The 18,149-nt window shown below is 40.4% G+C and overlaps 1 protein-coding gene across 5 annotated transcripts in view; it reads right to left on the reverse strand.

The window, feature by feature from the left end:
• FAT3 (FAT atypical cadherin 3) overlaps positions 1 to 18,149 on the reverse strand; it is a 333,029-nt gene that overhangs the window by 28,059 nt on the left and 286,821 nt on the right. For 4 of the 5 annotated variants that reach the window (XM_083854350.1, XM_083854348.1, XM_083854349.1 and 1 more), the window contains exons 19-21: positions 15,997 to 16,795; positions 8,228 to 8,362; positions 7,065 to 7,222 (exon numbers count right to left, since the gene is read on the reverse strand). In XM_083854350.1, the coding sequence (XP_083710476.1) occupies positions 7,065 to 7,222; positions 8,228 to 8,362; positions 15,997 to 16,795 (1,092 nt within the window). Of the gene's footprint in view, positions 1 to 7,064; positions 7,223 to 8,227; positions 8,363 to 15,996; positions 16,796 to 18,149 lie in introns of those variants that run through there. The other variant, XR_014589261.1, reaches the window with a different exon arrangement.

An 18,149-nucleotide genomic window follows, 5' to 3' on the forward strand; every position in this document is an offset into this window, starting at 1 on the left:
TAGGTACTCTGCTCATGCAAACATCCTGTGCTTCTGTAACCTTTAGGAGCATCTCAATGAGGTGTGGATTTGTCCCTAAACATCATAAGTTCAGTATCTCTAATTACAACAGTAAGATAACTAGTTGACCAAAAGTCAGTTTTTCCTTGGGATGCTACGCAACCTGCTCTGTGTATACCTCATAGATGACATAAGATGGGTCTTTTCCTTCTTTCCTAATATTTATGCTGGATTCATGGATACAGAATTTGTACGGGATCTCTCACTCTCTCGCCTGTCTCTCATCCATCCCAAGTCCTCGTAAAGGGAAAATCTGTGCTACCCTGCTGGGGCAGGCAAACTGCAGAGTGAGGGAATGGGTATGAAGTGCTGCTTTCCTGATCAGCAGTCTACCCAAAGGTTTCTCTAACAGATGGAATGTAAGTTTAAGATGGCTGACAAGCTTGGAAATAATTTCTTATGACACATTAATTGGATTCAAGTTCTCAAGTTCTTACAAGTATTTTACCTTTATGTCATGCTCTAGGAAGTATTTATTTCTGGAAACCCCATTTCAAGACAGTTCTGTCCCATTATTTATCCCCCTGAAAAGTTCAGATGCTGTGTCATTTTTCAACCTTCCAGGCAGTTCACATTGTCCTCTCACTGCTGTATCTGTTACTGCACCCCCCAGTGAGAGTAGAGTTGCCACGGCTGTCAATGCAAGAACCCCACAGAGCTTTGGTGGCCTGCTGAATTGGCATGGCAAATGCAGATGTGAGGGTGCTGCAGTGTGTCTATCTGCCTTTGGCCATTTTTGGCCATTTCTAGCATGAGTAGTCATGTTAGCTGCAGACAGCCCTTGGCACATGACTGAGTGCTCAAACTCTTCTCAGCCAGTCTCCTGATGGGGCTTGAAGATAAACAGGAAAGTTAATCTACAGGAGCAGACTGTGCTGTCGTGCCATTTATCAGCATTTTACATCCTTGGAGGTTGACAAAACTACCTAGAGAAACCTAGAGAAAAGCTAAGGGTAAAATCTTGAGATCTGTATATCTCCCTATTTCCCTCACCTTTGCAAATCCTTGGTTTCCTGACTGGCTGACTCTGAACTGGACCTCAAGCCAAAACACACAGGGCAATCAGCTATAACCACACCACTCCTCTGTGGCTGCTCAGCAGTGTGGACACAGAGCTGCTAAGCATGGGGCAAGCTCCCTGTGGATGCCAGCTGCCCAAGCACTCTGCATAGTATGAGGGGGTGTAAAGGAATGAATACAGAGGTAGAGGGAGCCAAGGGAAGGAGTTAGAATTAGCCCCTGCTATGCACAACTGGCTTAAGTCCCTGAACTGTAGGATGTAATGAAACTGAGAAGAAATCAGATCTATAACTGTAATACATACTTACGGGATGGATGTTGCTTGGTAATCCACAGCTCAATCAAAAAAGGGTAATAGATGCATAGAATAATGAGTCTAGATCATTTTTCACTAAAAAATATTTTCCTACAGGACTGAAAATTCAGCTGTAAACAGTTTCTGTGAATTAAAATTGGATCTCTTAAAGCATATGCTCAGGAGGAATCTTGGTAAACAAGATGCCCTGGTAAACAGATAATTTTTTTTTTCCAGTGATGGAGCAATCGTTTTTTCCTCCCTGTGCACAAAGTAGTCCATGAACATTGAAGGTGCTGCTCAGAAAGTGTGGTCTGTCTCACCAGGAAGACAAATCAAACAGAAAAATGCATGCCAACATATTACACTTTGAAAAACAGCTATCACTGGATAAGCAGATAAGTTGCGTCTTACTCAAAAGGCTTTTCCCTATGGAAACTCTTCTACTGATTGTGTATAATATACATATACCTCCCTTATGACTACTTATGCCCTGAAGGACCTACTGCTTGCATGTCTATTACTCTTACTCACAGAACACGTTTTTCCAATTATCTTTATAAAAACAACACCACATTTGAGCACCTGGGATAAATATTACAGCATTTGTATACAGGAAACTATGGGCTAAAAGATTTGCCATTAAAATATGTTTTATACATCTTTCTCATCCACTTTTATTTCTTTTTACCAGCAGATGATCTGACATCCACAATAAATATATAATTGTCTGAAGGGTTAAGTTTCCTTCCTGTTGTTGAAGAAACATGAGTAACCTCTAACTAGTGTGAAAGATGGAAAGGATGGTCTGATGCTTACAGTACTAGCCTAAGACATGACAGATCTGCATGGGAATCCACACTCTGGAACATTCTTCCTCTGAGATCTCAAGCAAGCCATTAGTTTCAGGTCTCCATCACTAAAAGAGGGGTAACGTCATTTCCCTACCTCACACCACTGCTTTACAGACTCATACATTAAAGACTCTGTGACATGCCCAGATACCCCTAGCAATGGGACCATAAAAGTACTTTCATTAATCAGATGGTTACGGGCTGTGCTTTAGAGGGGCTGGGAGGAAATATCTGTCCCCTGATGGACCTTGAGGAGGAGTAGGAAGAACAGGAAGAACAAGGAGCAAGGAGCAGATGCTGCAAAGGGCTCCACTCTTGACTACTTAGCAGCTGGACTGGCCAGGCAGGGAGGAGAAGGTTCTTCCACCTAACAGGTAAAATTGTTGTCCCTACTCCTAAGCACAGAGAACTCAATCATCATTCAGTAATTAATACCTGGTGTTCTTGTGATTCCTTGTAACCACTGAGATGTCAGGGTCACTGCTCAGTCCTCAGAGGGGGTTCTTTGATTACAGCATAGACCTCAGTACCAAGAAAAGCTGAACTTCAAGCTAACTGAGGGACATTCAAGCAAAAAGTATGGACATCCAATGAATAACTGGACTCTTGTCCAGGCTCAGCCGTTACCCAGACAACAATGTCAGTGGGATGGTTGAGAGCTGGTAGCGTCAGACTGTCAGTTCAGCACTGAATGTGTGGCACTGTTTTTTTTTCATCCATCTATGTAGTGCAACATAGCAAAAAGCCTGAGTTACTCTATCACACAGCAGAGACATGCAAACTTTGCAACCTCTTACCCAGTGCAGCCCATGGCACCAGCAGAGACCCTCTGCACCATGAAAGCAGAGAGACAGTGCTTCATCCTAGCTGGGCAGAAAATTCCCACAAAGCTTCCGCTTCCCAGAGTTTTCTAGGCTCAGGGTTGAGTTACAATCTCAGTTATAACAACTATGACAGGGTGGTTAATGTACACTTAAGCATATATGCCACAAGATTCTTCACTTGTAGAGAAGTTAAAGGAACAGTGAAGACTCCACAAGCTGATGCAATCTGTTACATTTCAACATTTTCATTCAATGAGCAGAATGGAGCCAAACACATACTGTAAATTATATTAGAATATTAGTCTGGCTAAGATGTTTGGCTAACATCCATATTTGTGTATCAACATAGGTAATAAAATGATCAAATGGTTCTTCTGAGACCACCTCCAGCTCACATAGTCCATCTGCAGTCAAACACTATGGATACAGCATGCTGCCTCCTAATCTATCTAGGGAAACGTTTTGTTAGCTGAATTGCATTTCAGGTTCATTTGTGTAAAACGGTGTATTTAATTAAAATATTACTCGTTTCAACTCCAGCCACAACTGGGAACATATCCAAACTTCAGTCCTATCCAGCATAAGCCATGCAGCAGTAATGCATTAAAATATATAATACACACTTAACTAAACCATACAAAGTTTCACATTAATTCCCGGACAGAAGAACATATGCTTGCCTTTTACAATTTAGCTGCTATATTTACAGCATGATGGGAAAGTCTTTCGTTACCTATTTTTAATCCTTAAAATTTCACAAAAAAAGATGAATCTCCATTATATTCCTTGGAAAAAATAAATGGAATTCTCTTCTGCAATGGGCTTGTAATGCTTTAAATGGTTAAATCTTACATTTCTGAGTTAGCTGCTACATAGGTAAAAAGGAAATGGTGGTATGGTTTTGGGACATGCAATCTTTCCAAAGGAAAAAAAGCCAACATTGACCCGCATCTCATTTTGCTTCAGTTGTCTTAAAAGCAAGAGCATGCAACCAAAAAAAGAAATGGCCAAGCTCTCAAAATCAATGGATTAGTTGCTTTATTTGAAACAGTTGAATAAATAACACCCTTATTTTATTATATCAATACAGTGTAGCCGGTAGGCTTTCAGCAAAGTAGTAGACAAGCAGTTTGCTCTATGGAATTGATTATTTATCCAGGAAGGACACTGTGTTAAGATTATGAAATATTTCCATCCCTGGAGTTATCACAAATGTATGAGCTTCCAAAATTAAGCTGGCCATCTGAACACCAAAAAGCATATTGCAGCATTAATGTTTAAACAGACTGCAATGGCAGAGACTTGCTTCAAAACAATCAATGCCACTCTGTGCCCCAGTAGCACACGTGTTTTCTGCCAGTCTTCCCATGGGCTCACACATTGTGGGTCTAAATTTCTTCTACCTCTGCCTTTATTTGAAGCTCAGTGATGGGCTGGGCCCTCTAGTGCTAATCCAGCAGATACTTGGGTAGATCCTTAAAATTAAGGTATGTGAATAATTCCAACTGCTTTCAAAGACAGAAAGTTAAGCAAGTGATTAAGTGCTTTGTTGGAGTGATGCCAGAATGCTCAAAAGAACACAGGATTTCATCCTTTATCCTCTATTTGGAAAGCTTCTCCTCATGTTTAATTTAATTGAAAGCAATGCTCAAATGATAACAACTTCACATTTACAGACCACTAATTAATCTACTTAATAGCCTCATTTCTGAGTGCCTCCCTACCTCCCAACATATGTACCTGGTTAAAGAAAAAAAAAAATAAAAAGGAAGTCTTACCTCTGGTTTACAAATGAAAAAAGTGTGTTTAGAAAACTAAGCATAACTTCCTTGAAACACTTGAGTCAGGAATCCCCAAAGTGTAGTCCATGAGCCAGCTGCCATCCCTGAAGAGACCTGATAGGGCTGAATCCCTTGAGCTTGATTACATTTGTCTGCCACAGGGCACTTTTGTGAGAACTTAGCCTGATATTCCTCGGCTAAAAGACCTTCACAAACTAAACTCTGACAATTCCTGATCTTTTAAGTGATACCATTTCTTGAAAAAACTATGCTGAATGTAATGATTTTGTTTCCTTTAAACCCCATGCATGCAGAAGCCCAGCACCAGACCTGGGAAAAGGACATACTCACTGCAACAGCGAATCCTGCCCTACTGAAAAGCTGAGCATGAGGCTTTGAGAAGGTAATTCCCTATGTCCTTCCCTGACCAATGCATAGGAGAAAGCAGAGACTTGGCATCCATACACGACCCTGGATCTCACTCATCAGATGTGTGAGGTAGCAGCTGCATATGAAGCTCTCTACTTTCTCTTTCTTTGTTTCTTAGACCTAGGAAGCAAAACAGCTTGACACGGTGGTTGCTGACTGAGACTGGGCAAAATAACCACAGCTCTTGTCGCTGCTCCTTTAAGTATTATTTTTAACTCAGCATCTTTCAAAGCAAAATAACCAGGTGGTTATGCAAAATGGGGACTGAAAACATGATTCCTACCTCACAACTGAAAACTCCATTTAGGTGATTGCAAAGGGGGGTTCTCCTACTGGTTTGGAATTTTTTTTTTTTGGTTGGTTTGTTTTTGTGTTGTTTTTGGGATTTTTGTTTGGGGTTTTTTGTTTCTTTTTTTTGTAGCAATTGCAGTAGCATCAATTTTTCTAATTTCATGGCAAAATTTCCTTGCTCCAGCTGGGTATTTTCACTCAGTTGTCTATGACCTGGACATTCTCCTTAATGATGACAGCTTAATAGACAAAACTCTAGCAAAATGAATTCTTCTCCTATCACCATGCTAACTCCAATTCAGACCGTCTCTGGTATCATCTCCTATTGTTTCCAAGTGCCACCTTCCACCAGGGCCATTTGTTTTTATTCTGGGTATTTTTTGTCATTAAAAAAATTGCAAACACTACCTACTGACATATGCTAAGAGCAAGCATGATAAAGACTTCAAAGATGGTCTTTCAACCTGCAGTTTTGCTTGTGTTTCTTTAAACAAAAACATATGCTTGAAAGTTCAAACTGCATTTCTACGCATCTCGAAGCAGAAGTTAATTGTCTTGTGCAAATCTGAACAATGCTGACAGTTCCTGGTGAATGACAGACAGTACTCTTGCTCGTGAAATATTTCAGTCTAACAGCTATAAAATTATTTTTTGCCCATTAATAACTCATCTAGCCACTTTAACATTACCTAAGCATTCAGCCAAAAGTACCCTAAAGATTGCAAACACAGACACTAAAGGCTCTGTGCCATTTCTCCCACTGCTGAATTATAGAATGTGGCTGAATTACAAATGTCAGTGTTTTCATTTTGTACCTTAGAGGCTATAGCAGAAATACTATATGTGCAGGCTCTTGGATGAGCCTAGTACTCCCTTTCCAGCCTGCATTGCCATTCCAAACAACAAAAAAACCAAAACAAAAAACCCCACCGAAACAAACAAACAAACCAAAAAACAAACACAAACAAAAAAAGAATAAAAATTCAGGAAGTTTACCAATTAAATATTGATCTGGTATCAATCTCTATTGACCCCATGACCCTCTCAACAAAGAATCCACAGAGTGCAGAGATCTTCATATTCAGTAGGAAAAATGTTCTAAGCAGTTGGTTCCTGGAATTAGCTCAATAACAGTGAGGGCACATCCTCTAACCACAGACAGGACAGAAGGGAAGAACAGCAATTTCAGCAGGCTTCGTTTTGACTACATAGTCATATAAATGGCCAAATCTTACATCTCGTGCAGACTGGCTCCTGCATACAGACACACATAATGTGCTTATAATGAACACCACCCAGTGGGGAATTTTCCAAGTAAAGTACCACTAACAAGCTGCTTTTCTGATCGTTGTTGCTGCTGCTGTTGTTGAAATTATTTTTCCCTGTAAGAATCAGACTGCATCGTCTCAATCTACAGCTGAAATGAGAACAGCATTCCCCAAATCAAGAGCCAAGAGAAAAGACAGAATCAAGAAAAACAACTGCAGAAAAGATAAGTTATTCTAATTACCTTCAGAATTATACAGGGATTCGCTCTGGTGTACATTATAATCCCATTGCTTTGCAGGGTTCGCAGACGGAGAGCCAACTTGAATTCCTCTTTCTTGCTATTTTCAGAAACACGGTATTTAATGTAGCTATTCCCAGCAAAGCTAAGGGAAGTGTGGCCTGAAACAACCATTTTGAAAAGACACATGTGTTTTTAGTGATACATAAAATAATTCCTCAACTGTTAAGTAATTAAAGAATCTATAAAATTAATGAGAATTACTAGGAAGAAATAAATAAAACCCATTTTTGATGAGAGAAAACAAAGCTGGCATCTACTACAAAATATTTCTGCATTTCCTTTTTTAAGCTATTTTTCAGGGGATAGAACAAAGTTCTATTTCTCCATACTTAAAAATAATAAAAAAATACGTTTCTCCAAATACTCAGCATTTTTCAGCTTATACACTCCTGGAGGCACCAGTCTTGCCTCACTGATAACAGAGGGAATCAAAGACAATATCAGGCAGTTATGGGCATCAAGTTATGTGAGTGCAGATGTCACCCAAACCTTTGCAGTGAGTCCCCTGCAACCAGTGCCCAGGGCCACAGTTCAGTAGCTGCTGTGCTTTCATCAGGCAAATAGCACAAATCCTCTGTCCTGCAGCCTGGGATTCACTGAAGTCAACAGAAAGCTCTACGCCACTGGCTGTCCACCTGGCTCTTCATATCCCAGGGAACAACACAGATGCAGAGAACTAACAGATGTCCTCAAACTTTCTTTTTGGGATAGTGTAGTGTTTTCATTAATAAAGGTTGGAATTTTGGTAATCTAAATAGTAAGCAGAAGAGTTAATTATAGAGCTTTGCCCATGGGCAGGGAAAACATCTGGCATAACATTCTCTAGGAAAAATCCTGTTTTCTCAGCAGCCTGTTTTACTGAGCTGGAATTCAAGCAAGCCAGTGGGAATTTCCAAACAGAAACTGGATCACAGTCTACATACAGCCCCATAGCTATAAAGACAAGTATTTATAGGTCTTATAAACAGACACCCCAAGTGCCTGTGCTGAGATGGGTTAAGCAGTACATTTTCTGTTGACTCCACTGGCATCTCTGCCTACAAAACGAGAATGGCAGCACTTTATTGTCCAAGTATATCCCCCCTTATGGCTGTGACATGCACCTGAACACTCGCCAAGCTTTCCTGGTGGGCACTGGCAGATGAATGGTCTCCGGTTGGCTTCATACCCCACACACTGCATGTCCCCTGGACATGGCTTCTCCAGACAGGGATCGTTGGAACCTGGGCAGAGCCCTCCTGCAATAAGTTAAAATAATGTCAGGGATCCACAGTGTAAAACATGATCTGCGGTAGCAGAAGAGTAATAAAAGACAATTATGGATTGCGCACTTCAGTACAAGCAAAAAAATGGCTTAATAATAATAACACCAAAAAAGCCTCAACAAACCTTCATAGAAAGAAACAGCTTTTGGACAAGAACTGCAATAGTTCTTCTAAAACTTTCTTTTCCAAAGATTGCCCTGAACCCCATGGGAACATATTATTAAAATGAACTATTATGAACAGCAACTGGTTTATAAATTTATTTTCCCACAAACCTTCCAGCACAGGGGCTTTAGAGGTATGAGGGAAAAAAATTGCTTGAAGCTATGCACTCCTTTTCCCCCAGCACATGTATGAGAAGCAAATTTAAGGAGGTAGAAATGGTCACAGCAACAAGCCTGCCAGAGTTCAAGAAGCATTTGGACAATGCTTTCAGGCACATGATGTGACTCTTGGTGGTCCTGTGCAAGGCCAGCACAGGCCAGCTGGACTTCAATGATCCTTGTGGGTCCCTTCCAACTCAGGATATTCTGTGATTCAAAGCCATGCTTGGGTTACAGTGACATATGGATTTTTCATTCTCATACTACACAGGACCTGCTGCCAGCTTGATCATACAGCAAAGGCAAACTTGCCCTCTCCCTATGTTCCTCCTGATGTTTCTGAGATCTCACATCCTATCCAGCTTGCCCAGGCTACCAAAACCTGCCCTCCTTGTTTCTAATCTGCAGGGACAGAACTATACTGACTTTTAAATTTGCCTAAAATATTTGAGCAACACAATTATATGTAAGTTTTTCAAAACTCCCTAAATTCTTTACATCTATCAAACTGAGCATGTCAAGGACTGACTATTTAAAGCCTGTCAATATCAAAAGACTTTTTTGCATTTCATGCGGTTTGGCTAAAACTTCAACTTAACTTTCTAAAAGTGTCTAAATAAATCTGCTTTGATTGCCCTAATTTAAAAGATTTGCACACACTGTCCGTAATAATGCAAAACACGATACAACTATTGATGCTTAATATATGAATTTTCAGAAATATGTGACTTCCACAATGGCTAGCCTCTTCTTGGTTGCAGGAAGGTACTTGGGAGATGCAGGACCAGTTTCTACATTTGGGCATCTGTGTGTGGCTGTTATGAAAGCAAACTTCAAGCGCAGGAAAAAAGGCACTCCTGCCCTTGCTTTTGTTGATTTGCAGCCTCAGCATGAATGGAGGGAAAGGCAGTTGCTGGGGATGGACAGACACCTCTTCTTTTGTTTATCAAGTTAATTTATTTAAGACATGCAGGTGATGAATTTAATGATAAAATGCACCTTCCTACCCATTGCTTTTTGATTATTGGCAGTTCTTGTATATTGAAGGATCTATATTGTAGGATCCTTATCATATCCAAAAACTAGTTTACTTTTGAGCACATTGTTTTATTTTTTTATTTACAGTTTACAAAGGAAGGAATCAACCTGTCATGGAGTACCTCTCCAAAAGTAATGAAAGAAAGAATCTTATTGCTCTCACACTTTTGTACAAGCCAAGCAGGGCTCATAGTAAGCATAGCTGAAATTACCTGACACTGTAAGCATTTTCTGGGAAAAGAAAAATTACTACTGTAGCTTTCAAAGTGGACATGGGCTGACTACAAATATGGCAATTACTGTAAATGTCTTCCTTGATGTACAGCACAGTCAATTTAATGTTTAACATCTTCTCCTCCTTTATCAAACATTTGTTTGAGAGGTCTATGGAGTAAAAGATTTACAGTACTGCCTGTAGCACTGTTAGAAAATGATGCATGGCAATCTTTATTAATCACATTAGCAAGTAACATTAACAGGAATAACAGCTGCAATACACAATCACACTTTAGGCCTTACAGAATCAAGAAAAAACTGTCATAGGGTTCTGGACTACAGATTTATATTCTATTTAAATGTAAGATCTGTAGAATTTAACAGAGAATATGATGTTTTCTATACTTGGTTTGTTTGGCCTTTTAAAAGAATAAAACTCCTCATTTCTTAGAATTCAATGTCAAGTAACAATTATTTCCGAAATTATATCGGGTTGTTAAAAATTCTACAGCCTGCTTTGTATTTTCACCTTGTTTGTTTTAGCTATTTTAACTCATGTGACAAATACACAGCATTCTGGTGTCTGTAGAGTATATCTCTTCTTTGAACAAACTTAAACCTTTTGTGAGGCTGCAATTCAAGTGAGCCTCTGTGTAGCTGACAAAGATGCCATTTGGACTAAAGCCCCAGCTCCTCACTGTGCAGCAGAAAAAGGCACTGAGATTTCCAAATGTGGCTCTGCAAATTTTCACATCTCCTCAATTATGATTGTATCTTTGACATGAAGCAATAAAGGAACAGCTTACTTTGTTTTCCATCTCTTCCAGGTTTTGTACCTGATTCAAACTCTGATTTGTACTTCAGAGCCCTCTTTCCGCATTCAAAAAATATATGGAAAAGATCTAACGCACTCCGTGCAACGGTGGAGATAACTGTTTATCCTGAACAGCCAAGAATACTCCTTCTGGTAAACTACAAGGAAACCAACTTTTTATTCATCCTGCTGCAGCAGGATTTCATAGCTGTCACAAAACTTTAAAATATTCAGACTTGCAAGAAGTGCTTTATGCCTGTCTGTATGGTTATAAGTACATAAGCTACAAATTTGCATTATTGCATTGCCCCAGCTAACACGCATTTTCAGGCTGATTTCACAACTATGTGGAGCAAAATTGTAAAATTGTTCAAGGTTACGTTGTCCACATCAAAGATTTACAGCCTGAGTTTAAATAAAATTATTCTAATGTTGCATTTCCACTCCAAAGAGCAGTCTATTTTCCATCCAATAAAAGATTCAAGAAATATAGGTTCAAATTGATGATTTTTTTCTAGGTTAGTCCAGACAATCCACAGCATTCTCTTGAAAATCACATTAGTATTAATAAAACTGTTCTCTACAAGGTATCACAGAAACACACGAGCTAGCATCAAGCAGTGCGTGGCAGGAAAAGGTGGAATAGACCCACTTGATTTTGACAGATCATCTTCAGTTTAATTCTCTAAAAGAAGATAAAAGTATTTCAATCTTCTAACCAATATACTGAGGAAGAAAACACTGTTCCATTGCAAGATGGGAGATTTATTTAATTCCTATTCCTTCAAAAAAGGAGCACTTCTAGGATTGTAAATATATTCTGAAAATCCAGTGCTTCAATAATTTTAACTTAAGCCTTGTGATAATAGGTGGTTTCCTATCAGCCCAGTCTCCTGAATCTGTGTGAGTATTAAAAAGACTTTGTTTTTCTCACTTGTAGGAAAAAAGCTTGAAAGGAGGGAGATTCCTGAAAGCCAGAATTTCAAGTACCTTGTAAAGCAAACTCCAAACTGCTACTTCAAATAATAATTAGTATACTGTGGAGAGAAGACTGGCAACTCATGATCTGCAATCTGTTTTTATTTTTGGAGCACAGTGATGAAGTATTGTAGGCAGTGATTACTGCATGCATGGCAGTGCAGACACCACAGAACTGTTTCTGCACAAGCCAGCAACGGAGTTTAGTTGGCTCAGGTGTCCTGGAAAACTTTGTGTCACATAGCATGTCAGAAACAGATTCTCTCTGACTTTTAAGTAACAAGACATTTGAACTCTTTCAGCCCCTCCTTGATCCCAGACACCATGAGGACTCCTTAAGTGATAGACAGCAATTCCCTCTTGCCCTGGTTCTGAGTCATGCCCCCACTTCACGTTGCAGCTCTCCCACTTTTTATATGAGCTTGTGCATTCTCAGCATGGGCTTTACTGCTGGAGATATTCATGGGGAGAAAAAGTTTCCTTGGACATTAAACAGACTACAGCCAGATCTAACAAGTTATCTGCAGCTCTTTGTTCCCAAGAACAGACCTTTTTCTTCAATTTTCTTTGCCAGGAGAATTCCAGGCTCATTAATATGCATGTGTGTGTGCTTCCTGAAAGTGGGAAAAGCAGTGTTGTACACATAAGAACCGGGTTGCTGATGCCCAGTCCTTCAAAGCATCCAGGACTCTCTTAGAGGCAATGTGTGCTCTGTGGAGCTGAGGCCAAAAATCAGCTCTGAAAAACAGGTCCTATATTAACAGCAGATCCTCACAGTCTATGATTTCCTTCTGTCAGAGTGCTCACAAAACACTAGAAGTGGCTTCTCAAAGTCTGATTTGTCTTGTTTCATGAGAAAGTGGCCCAAGACTGCTGTTCTCTTGATTAAATAACATGGATGTGTCTGCACTTTTACTGAATACTCACAGGTCTATTAGAAAAATTCTTTCACACTATAAGGCCAGAATCACATTAAACACTTGAAATGGAATTCATCTCATCTAACTTTAGGGCATGATTCATCTGACTGATTTTAGACATCTAGGGAGAGATGTATCACATTATTAAAAATACCTCATTCTTCCCACTATCTGCAAATGGGGCCTGGAGTGACCAGCACAGATGTAGATATATATGCCCATATTTGTCAAGATTATTTCAATCCATTCCTCTCCTGTGAACATATTAATGTAAAATCATTTTTGTAAGATTATAATGCAGAACATCTCTAGAGCAAAGTAGTCCCAACAAAACCTGCTCTGCCCCTGCACCTTTGTCTCAACACGAAAGAATTACTTTGCATCATGAAAAAAAAAAACGGAATAGATTTTTGCCTCTGAAAAATGAGAATGCCACGAGAACTATTTTACAGGAATATATTTATTCCATTCCTCCTAGTTTTATTTCCCCCAGCACTGACTGATGTTTGCATACCTCGTGCCATGTGATGGGAGGTTGGTAATCGCGTAGCCCCTCTGTTCGCACCGACACAATCCCCAGTTTGTGACAATATTTTTCATACAAACACAAACAGATGAAGCAAAAATCTAAGGAGACAGTCTGTTATTGGAAAACTCTTGAGTTCAATTTTATTGATTTAAAAGCTAAGATTGATGCATGTGAACTTTTGAACTTACTCTTCCAGAGCTGAGCTGCTGAACCTCTGAAGTTCACCCACTGCCTACTTTACAGTCTCCCTGCATTTTCACATTAGATAACTCTGTTTGCTCACAAAGGTAATCCAGGTAAGTTATGCACAGCTGGCATGCATAAATTGTGCATATCTGTGACATCTGCCAGTGGGAAAAACACTCCAAGTATGATACATATTTCAAGAATGAGTGAATTAGTTCAAACTCAAGCTTTCTGGGCCATAATTGAATCAGATCTCTGGAAAAATATGCAATATTTTAATGGCTTTTTCATAATTCAAGGTATTTACTGGATGTGGAACTCTCTTAGCAACAAAGGAAGTATAATACTTATATTACACTGCTAATACCTTGCTAATGTTGCCTTGTTAAACAAGCCAAAATAAATTTGTGCACTTTTTCCCAAATTGCTGCATTTGTGCATATATTTATAAGAACTACTGATGGAAGAAGTATTTGAGTTTTTCTAACGCTTTTACTCTAGCCTTTAGCTCTAATGAAAGCTAAACCACCCGTACATTCTCTAACTATTATATTCTCACAAGTCTGTGTTATCTCCTATGTGAGAAAACACAGTGTGTTTACCTAAATACCAAAATACTTCCTGTGACTCCTTTAATTAAAAACAGTAGAAGAGGACGAAGCACTAAGTAATGAGGAGAAGGCCCAAAGCATGAATTTTTGCTTCCCACCAAGGGGTATTACCCCTGTGCATGTAACAGATGCCAAGGTGTTCACCTCTTCGGCAGCTAATCCTAACTCAGCACCTCTGGACATTCTTTTATTACAGGCTGTATGGCAGGCTGGATGTGCTCAACCCCACCCCAAATTGTGTGGATCCCCCACGGGAAATCTGCACCTATTCTGGCTCAACAGGCAGCACTGGAAACCCCTCCAGCTTTTCAGCAGGACCAGGACAAGCTGCCTGTTGCAAGTGTTCCTACACAGCAGTCTTCAAGGCCATGATAAATGGCCCCGAGGCTGGGGACCGCAGCTGCTCTCAGAACCACAGTGCCTTTCCAGCAGCCTGTCATCCATTTTGGGGATTGACTGGTACATGACAGAAAAATTTGGAAAGCGCTGTCCCAGCTGAATTTCTGTGCTTCCATTGCAAGCTTGCTGTGCCAGGAGAGCTGCTGCGTCAGAACTGTGCTGCACTGCAAAGTCCCTTTTTTGGAGTTAAGCTTAGGGATTATGAAGCAGAGGGAATAATACATCATTATTGACTTTAATAGGTAGTGAAAGGAAATGATAAACAGTGAAAATTTTGGCTGCCAGAAAACCAATTTCTGACTGTGAGGACTATCACTATCCCCATGGAGATGAAGATTTGTGATTTCTTCATACAAAAGTGAGACTAAGCTATAACTTAGAGAATATAAAAAAGTTTGGCAGACAGTGTTCCTGCACTCGCTCCTGGACCTGACTGGAGGATATTGCAGCATTGTCCCTTTTTAAACCCGTGAAAATCCTTTACTTCAGAGCCTTTCATGTGTAACAAAATGCTGACTATTGTTATGACAGATATGTCTATTTGAAACTTAGAAGACTCTTACTGAAAAGGTAGACAGATAGTCTGCTCTTGAATGTACGTCAGATAGAGAATCATGGGGTTTTTTTCAGAACTGAACTTCTATGACATTATTATCCATGTGCTACAGGAAGAAAAAGGATTTCTGGTAAAGTTTTATGGAATTTATGCCTATTTTCATCCATACTGAGGTCAGTGGTAAAACATGAAGCCCGGCTGACTGCTGCAGAAACAAAGGTTGGTTATTGAGGGATATGGCTGCTGAATTCTTGTCTTGCTCTGTGTGCGTGTGCATGTGTGCTTTAAGATGAGGGAGACTTAGATGTATTGATTTTACAGCAGCTTTTTTTCTCTGCTCTTAAATGAAGTGGAATGAGGAGCAAATAGCCTGGCAAACAAAAGAAACAGAGCCAGTATTATAACTGCCTGAGGTTTTAAAATCCAAGTGCAGAATCATACAGAAGATTGGCTCGTGAGTCTGTTTGTCCATATGAAATCTCTGCCGAAATGTGGGGCAGCCTGAAACTTACCCTGTCCCCTACTGTAGCATTAAAGGTCAGGAAAAGCCCTTGCTAATAAAATACTTCATTGGTTTCTGTGGCTCTCTGCAACAACAGGACTGGAAAAGGCCTTTCCACCTGCCTGGCTTAGGTCAGGGGTGCTTTTCCTTGGAGACTGCTGGTGCATTACTAGAGACCAGGCCGCTCTGCTGGGGTCACAATCCAGGTTTATTCCAGTGGTGGACTGACTGATTGGGAAACATCTCCCCCTCTCCCACTCCTTCCCCTCCCCTGGAAGCTGGCTGATGGCTCCGATTGCAGAGCCTCCAGGAAAGCGGTCTTTGTCGTAAAAGACCAAAGTTCATAAACTTCCATTTACATCAGTAAACACGAGCTATTCTTCCCAAGCCTGAGAAATCAATTCCCACAACACATCAGCCAGTCGTGCTTTAGTGGACTGAATTGAAATGCCCCTTCTAATCTGCATCAGAGGAATAAAATGGATCCTATCGCATAATGTGCAGCGATGGGAGGGGAAGAGGGAGCAGTACTCACCATTGCACATGCAGCGCACATTCCTGTAAAAGCGGGGACACACAAAACTAATTCGTGCTGTGCTGTAAGTCATCAGGGAGTGCGAATCAATAGACAGACTTTGCTCACAGTGCTGTTCCTGACAATCCAGTCCGGAGCAATTCTTCTCCACGATAGCAGAAATACGAATCACATTTTCCAAGTGTCTCCTCGCATTGGTAAGCTTCTGAATCAAATAGGCAGGCTTATAGAAACCACCACTGTGCATCTGGACCGCAAACAGCATGTCGAGCTGGCTGCTGCCCGCCACCGGCTGAATGCTGATGATGTGCAGGCTGTCCTGCTTCTGGGAGAGCACCGCGTTGCGCAGGGTGCGCCGGAACCCGTGCATGTGGAGACCCACAAAGTCCTCCGGGGAAACGTTCTCAAAGCGGATGGTGACCGTGTTCTGCAGCATTTCTTGCAGCAGCTGCTCGACGTGGACCACGACGTCAATGGGCACCTGGAACCGGCCGTCGCTCACTGAGACGTTCAGGACGTACTTGCCGTTATCCAGCCCTCCGAGGGCGATGATCTTCCCATCGTGGCTGTTGACCTTGAACAAACTTTTCTGTTCTGACTTCAGCGTGTATGTGAGGACATCGTACACATCCTGATCTGTGGCATGAATTTTCCCAATGACTCCCCCAGGGAAATCATCTTCCATGGTGACAATGAAAATCTCCAGTGGAATGGCGGTCGGTTTGTGAATGCTCTCTTCAATAACCCTCACCTGAACATAGGTATGGGAAACCTGCTGAGGCCTCCCAGAGTCCTTTGCCTAATGGAATTCAGAAAAAGTAAAAATAATAAAAAAATAAATAAATAAAAACACATATAGAACACAGCCTGAAACCATAACTTCTTGCTATGTACATTCTCAGAGCATCAGTAATTCTGAAGAGAAATTCTCAAAAGAATGCTCAAATGCATTTGCAAAATACATATGTAAAGAAGTGTCTCAGCCATTTCTAGCAGTGGAACTTACAAACTCTTTAGGGAAGCACAGATCTCTAAGTGGATTGCAGAGAAAAATGTGTCAGTAGAATGTCTCATTACTCAAACTGAAATGTTCCCAGGATCCCACAGCTATCACTTGTCATCTTCACAACAGAGAATATACCAACAATGTGGTATATTCTGCACCAAACACGGTTTGGGCTCACTTCTACCTCAGAGAAGAGACTAAATTCCAGTAAAATATCAGCTTTCTGCACTGCTTGGTGTGCTTTAAAGCACTCCAAACCCTGCTTAGCTTGTGTGGATGTGAGGGAGTTCGGAATTTTTCTACAGCATTCTGTATTTCTTTACCTGAAGCAACGAAGAAACATGCTTGACATAAATAAAATTTATCATCCTCCAGAAATGAAATAGGTGCTTGTGCTGTTACTAATGATAAAATATGAGAGCAGCACTGCATTTGGACAGATGACTGGATGACCCAGAGCAGATATTATAGCATCGTTTGCACTTTTTTTATAGAGAGCAAAAGAGCAAGTATGACAAAAAACCCAAGGCCATCTTGATAGAAAGGTGTGCAAACTTGAATCAGTGTCTTTTCCTAGAATAAGAAAAATGTTTTATTGCAGTATGTATTACAATATACTGCTCCACACATTTATTTGCTTCAGAGAAGAACAGAAGACTAAACTTCCACTAGGCAGAGATGTAGGACATATTCAAAAATCTTTGTATTTGGACACAGGAGGAAAATTTACAAGCTGAAGAAAAAAATGACAGGATGACAACAGTAGTATGGACACTACTAGGAGCAGATTAGTAACTCTAAGACACTCTAAAATTCATTCATCTTCACTCCTAAAAGAGCTGGGTGGACTATTTAAAAATGTTTTATTTATATGTGCAGACAAATACCCATGTACTTACAGCGAGATTGTCTCCTTCTATTTTCTATTTTAACATTAATTCTTAATAAACCTAATACAGAGGAACAACCTGACAGTGGAAAAGAGAAAGCAGCACTCTGGCACATATGGATGGAAAGAAACACTTGTATGGTCTACACACAACAGGAAACTATGAAACATGTTTTCACTGAACAAATCCCTGAAGAAAATAATACTGGGAGGAATCATGCCACCACAATGCAACAGCATGTTTTTCTGAGCACATTG

Source organism: Zosterops lateralis (genome assembly GCF_965231275.1).
Source record: "Zosterops lateralis genome assembly, chromosome: 2".
Classification (NCBI taxonomy): Eukaryota; Metazoa; Chordata; class Aves; order Passeriformes; family Zosteropidae; genus Zosterops; species Zosterops lateralis.